Source organism: Homalodisca vitripennis, chromosome 2 (assembly GCF_021130785.1).
Source record: "Homalodisca vitripennis isolate AUS2020 chromosome 2, UT_GWSS_2.1, whole genome shotgun sequence".
NCBI classification, from domain to species: Eukaryota; Metazoa; Arthropoda; class Insecta; order Hemiptera; family Cicadellidae; genus Homalodisca; species Homalodisca vitripennis.
The window spans coordinates 97909920-97915919 of record NC_060208.1 but is presented as its reverse complement, the minus strand read 5'-3'; the positions used below and the strand labels follow the sequence as shown (position 1 = coordinate 97915919).

The 6000-nt window shown below is 32.8% G+C and overlaps 1 protein-coding gene across 1 annotated transcript in view; it reads right to left on the bottom strand.

The window, feature by feature from the left end:
- Positions 1–258: 258 nt before the first annotated feature.
- The window catches only part of LOC124354394, a 47318-nt gene continuing 41576 nt past the window's right edge, over positions 259–6000 (bottom strand). The window contains exons 4-5 of the mRNA XM_046804816.1: positions 3668–3799; positions 259–1717 (exon numbers count right to left, since the gene is read on the bottom strand). Of these exons, the coding sequence (XP_046660772.1) occupies positions 1487–1717; positions 3668–3799 (363 nt within the window). The 3' untranslated portion in view covers positions 259–1486. The remainder of the gene's footprint in view (positions 1718–3667; positions 3800–6000) is intronic.

Here is a 6000-nt window from a genome sequence, read left to right as displayed (position 1 = left end):
AGTTTATATGCAGGGAAACCTGGATTCCTTCAGTGATCCACGCAGGGGATTGAGTTGAGAGCTGTTAGCTGAAGGGAGAGAGGAAGGACCATTTTGGTAGTTAAACAGTTATAAAAACAATTGTTTATATAGCGTGCTAATAAGAATAAGGAAGTATTGTGGGCAGACAAATGTTTTCAGTATATTTTAACTTTAAATCAAATCTACTGCTTTTGATTTGATGCTCAACAACATTGAATGAGAATAAAAACACAAATATTCTTAGAATGGTTTATTTACAATGTACAGTGAGTCAATATACAATATACAACATCCAAACATGGACCAGTTGTTTTACAAAGGTATGCACTATGATAGTAGAATAATACTGAATTCTTTTTTGTTAGTATTAATAAGTATAGTCATGCCCTTTAAGTTATCATGCTGTAATATTACTTATATGTAACAGGTAACATGTTGTAATATTACTTATACGTAACAGGTTCAACAAATAAATTGAGCATGATTCATCTCAGTCATTCCAACTCTTAATGAAAGTGTAAAGGCTTACTTTGAGCATCTCTCAAAATACAACATAGGTAGATCTCTGTCGTAGAAAATTGCAGCAGTCTTTACAATAACGATAAATTCAACCTTGTAACACAAACAGAGGAGACAGTCATGTTTAAAGGTTAGTGACCAGAAATAATGTAGCTCTCGCAAATATTCTGATGCAAGAAAGGTAAACGTAAGGTTAAGTAAGTTTATTGTTTGAAATTGAAATATTGAGAGCTAGATTATTAATTTGTGTTTTGTAATCTATTCTGACATTTAATAAAATTTCCATTGGTACACAGTAACCAAAAGCAGCATAAACAGAATAGCAGGTTTATTGGTTGTTAATAAAACAGATGTACTCTGAAATATACAAGAACTCGATTGTTTCCAGTTAAGTAAGAATATAAATTAAAAACTATCCACCTAGAGAAATTTCTTCAAATTTCATAGTTTATTAACGGAAATAATATTGTTAACATAATTATTTCAGTAAAACCTGTGACGGTTCTTTTTTAGTACAACCTATTGTTAAAAATTGTACCTTAAATAAAATTGAAACTTTAGTGTTTGTATTTTGGTGGAGACTACACAAATTTCTACATAGGTAGTAATTTTACAATGAAATGTAACATTAAAGAAAAATCTATTTCCACCAGTGAATAAAAGGTAATCAATTATTATATTATTTATTTTTAAACAACAGCTGTATTTGATTTTGTGAATTAATTTTGTGATTTACTCATTGAAAGGTGTTTTGTAGAATATACGTCTCAGAGCCTATCCGTTTTATAACATGGACTATATTTTAACTTTATTTTTGTAAACTTTAGATTATTTAAAACCAGTCACCAGTCTTGACATTCTTTTAAAATATTAACATGTCCAAGGATAGGCTTTGTAATGTTGACTGTCCCATCTGTTAGTGTTTACCTACAGCTCAAGGCTACAGCTACATGGGTGCTATACAGTCAATCACTTTATCCTCTCTACTTGGCCTCAACTGTGCTCGATGAGAACTCTCAGGGTTCGTCATGGCTATGGAGATAAACTCTTCTGCTATCTCTCGGTCCAGACCTGTGTAAGTCTTCTCCAGCTGTTCATCCGTGATTTCCTTCTCCTTCAGAGTCTCTTTCTGCCTTGACTTCTCTGGTCGTCTGTTCCTCTTTGTACCTTCGGGCGTCTGGAAAATGTCATACAAATTTATATGGCTCAGTTAGTTATTATTAGTGCCATGACCATTAGAATACACTAGTAGAATGGACAGATTTGAAGTATTGCCCCCCACAATTTTGATAAAAACTATTCCTTAGAGTTTTAATATATTGTTATTATACTGTACAGGATGTTAACCCTTTGAAGACTACCAAACAATATATCATGAATGATTACGTTGCCCCAAAAGACCAATTTTTGATAGTTGACTATGTGGAAAACCCAGCCGCCAGTATGTTATCTATTAATGAATTAAGCATAACTTTTAAATAATGCATTTTATAACTTGTAACACCATGAAGTATGTAGAGAATCAATAATAGCTTCCCACCGTAGCTACGTTATGGTAGAAAACTTGATTACTCCACCATGCTTAGAGATTGTGTCTAAAACATCATAGTGCACTCAGTTGTACACCTGATGAAATAATGAGAGTATCTCTTCACTTAAATTAAACTATGTTTTTCAGATGTCTCTGGTCTCAAAACAATGGAAAGAGTTAATTTTGAGCTACTTCCACACCGATTTTTGTTGGATCTCTTCAGACAAACGTGACTCCAGATTCCAGGAGTCAGGTCTGTGACAGTGACAGATTCCATACGCTGCACTAAGAGGAAGATCAAGTGGAGCTAAACTAAACATTCTCATTGAATCAACCCTTCTTACCATAGTTGCGTTATGTGTAGAAAAATTGGTTTTTCCTGTTATGGAAAGTTAATTTCTTGCTCAATTTATTTGTAATTTTTTGTACTAAATTACTATCAAATCAAAATAGTCATTATTACAAGAATACGTTGAATAGTGTCTAGTCTTAAAATAACAATAAGCCTAAATTACAGAACTTAATCTTCAATCAATACATTATACGAATATATAGAATATTAAATTAATCACAGATTTTATATACACTGTATATTAATATGTTTTTTTGTATTCAAAGATCAGTGAATAAATCAAGCATTTTATCTATTAAAATTGTTTGTTTATTTTTGAATTTAGAGAAAGAAATTTATAGTTTAATATTTTGTGGTATTTTGTTTTAAAACATAATTTCTGCATATTGAATTTTGTTCCCAAAAAAGTGCCAATTGAAGGAAAGGGCTTGCCAATTAATTCCTTTGCCGAACTAACTAAATATGCAGATTTAAAATTATAATGTTCCTTTAGTATTAATATTTATCATTTAGACAAAAATATAAATGTTTATTAATTTTTAATTTTGTTTTTAGTAACAAAATGACATACAATTTATTTTCAGACTACGGGTGAAAAATAGATACTGTATTCACCAGTACATAATATTTAAGACTGAAAACAAACAATCAATGATTTTCTGAATATTTCTTATGATAGAACACAATGAAGAAAAGAAAATTTCACTTCTCATAACACAGCTATGGTGGGAGGGGTTGATTCAATGTGGATGTTGAGTTTATCTTTATTTCTCCTTCCAGTCAGTGCAGCGTCTGAAATCAGACGGTCACAGACTTGGCTCCTGAAATCTAGAGTCCACTTCCAGACAGATATCTTTCGTGACCTAGGTGTCTGATGTCGGGGCGATGTATAGAGTTTGTTTTGAACATCTTTGAATCCTTTCCCAGGAATCTGGAGTCTACGTCTGTCTGAAGAGATCCAAAAATGTCAGTGACGAAAACGCTCCAAACAAACTGCATCATTCCGACATCAGAGACACCTAGACCACAAAAGTAGTCTGTCAGGAAGTGGACACCATATTGCAGGAGTAGAGTATGTGACTGTGATGGATTTCAAGTGCTGCACTGAGCGAGTGGAAGGTGAAATGGAGCTGAACTCAACATTTGCAAATGTCACTTCATTTGAAATAATTTCGCAAATTAAAGTAAAACTGTAAATATCTTCTTGACTCAATCGTCAATTAGAAGTAAGCAAAACAACTTACCACAGAATGTCGGCCTCTGTGAGGGTGAGGAGATCGCCGTCTCTGTGTGTAAGGGTTGGGCTGCAGAGGACTGATGCACTGTGGGTAGCCAACTGAGCTTGGAGGCACAGTGTACAGCCCGCTTCCCTCCATCTGTTAACAATTATCAAATATTATCAGATTTGAATTTTTTTACTTTCAAACACTTCTAAACTGTTTGTGTACTTTATTAATTTGCCTTTGCATTCTTCATGATCTAATTTATATACTGTTTTGAGTTCGCATCTACGTTTCACTTCTGAAAGGTTAATTAACTTTAATGTTATTAAAACTGGGTATTGAACCCGCAAAAACTTATTTCGTGTATGTTATAAATTTTAACTATTAAAAAAGTCAAAAAGTAATTATTTTCCAAATCAGAATAACAACAACATTTCTGACATTAGGATATATTGTAAACATGACGTCTAGGAGGACATTACTAAACCCAAATTGGGAAAGTTTGCCGACAACTAGAAAATGCATAGTTATTTAAGCAACATAAACAGATATTTTTGAGAGAGAATTGATGTTCAATTACTAAACTCATCCAAAACTTTATTCACATATTAAATTATATCTCTGCTAGATGAATAGAGAAAATGTAATTTGTAGTTAGAAACTCCTGAAATGTTATGACGTGACATGAGTGTTAATTTTGAAACCTTGGTTTTTGTGTGATTAATCAAAATCTTAAGTCCTCATTGCCATGCTAACATTGAATTACATACTATATTGAATTACAAAGAGCTATAAGAAAGGTTCAAGGCATGTCATTACAGAACATCTATGAAACCGTGGATATATGATATTATGTAACTGTAATATAATATAATATAATAATGTGTATTAAATAATTACGTTCTGCGGTATTGTAGACAAGAATTTGGCATTATTTACATGAAACTGATTACAGGATATCATAAATCAATTGCTAACAACCAATACAAAGCTATCTAAGTCTAATCGTTGTTTTGTGTATGGCTAACAAAACCTCCAAATGGAAAGCGAAGTTCATGGTCACGCATGCGCGTGGGTCGGAAATCGAAAGTCGGCGCGGCGGGCTCTCGAGGACGGCGGTTATTCTATATAATGTGAGGCCGAACCCGGCCTGATCGCACTTGACCACTTTCGCTGCTTTCTCCAGTCATCTGCCCCAATACTTTCGTTTTCAGACTAAAAGGGCAGTTAAAGCCGGACAACTAGTGATAAATCGATTGGGCCAATAATCGCATCGGTCAATTCCGTATCTAATCGGGTATGCTCAAAAATTGTCATTAACTACGCAAATTGTTCTTTTATACAGTCAGTAGTGGATCCATGGTCACGTGGACTGTTTTTATGAAAAAGTAACAGTTACCCGCGGATTAATACGTAATTTCTCAGGTTTTGAACCTGTATGAGCACCTCTGGTTCCAGTGAATTTTATATCTGCCACCAATGTTTAGTTTGCCTCTTTCCCGATCAAGAATATATATATATATATATATATATATATATATATATATATATATATATATATATATATATATATATATATAATCCTTAAACAAAAAAATAAACTTAACTCGATAAACTGAGAATGAGGTACATTTCTGTCTAAACTTTTTAGTTTTGTATAATTGAAATGCAAAATTACTTTTAAAAATAAACAAAGATACAAACGTAAACTAAAACCAAACCCCTTCCTCAGAAATCAGCACTAGATCCGCACTTGTATACGAGTATATAAATACATTTTCAGGTGGTCTTGAATAGTCTCTTAACCAACCAATAATCGTAAAGTAAAAAAGTTTAGTTTCTTTATCCCGATATACAGGCCGATATTATGATATACGACAACTTTATTTACGTGTATGAAAGTTATTTGTGTGCCAATATAAACACGGTATGTCCTTTCATTTATCATCTTGATATTTCTCCATCGCAATTTCGCAAGCCCCGCCAAAACTAGCGCGGATGACGATCGATTTTTTCTAAAAGGAAACTGCCATTCAATTCAGTTCATCAATTTCACGATAAACTGGGTTGTATTAGTATAGAATATAAATTGGATCTTGCATATCGGATTACGAAAGTTATGTACAGTGTCATATTTGTATAAAACTTGAATAGTCTTATTGACAAAATTGTCTTGCAAATGTACGCCGCACCGGTAGCAGTGAATAAACCGATAGAAATTGAAAAGAATTATATTATATTACGGTAGTCTTTTCAATCAGTGTTTTGATTCAGTTAATGTTAGCATGATGTTAGATTCAAATCGTATTAACATAATACTTGCTTTCATGAAGAGTTATTTTTGTAGATTGAAG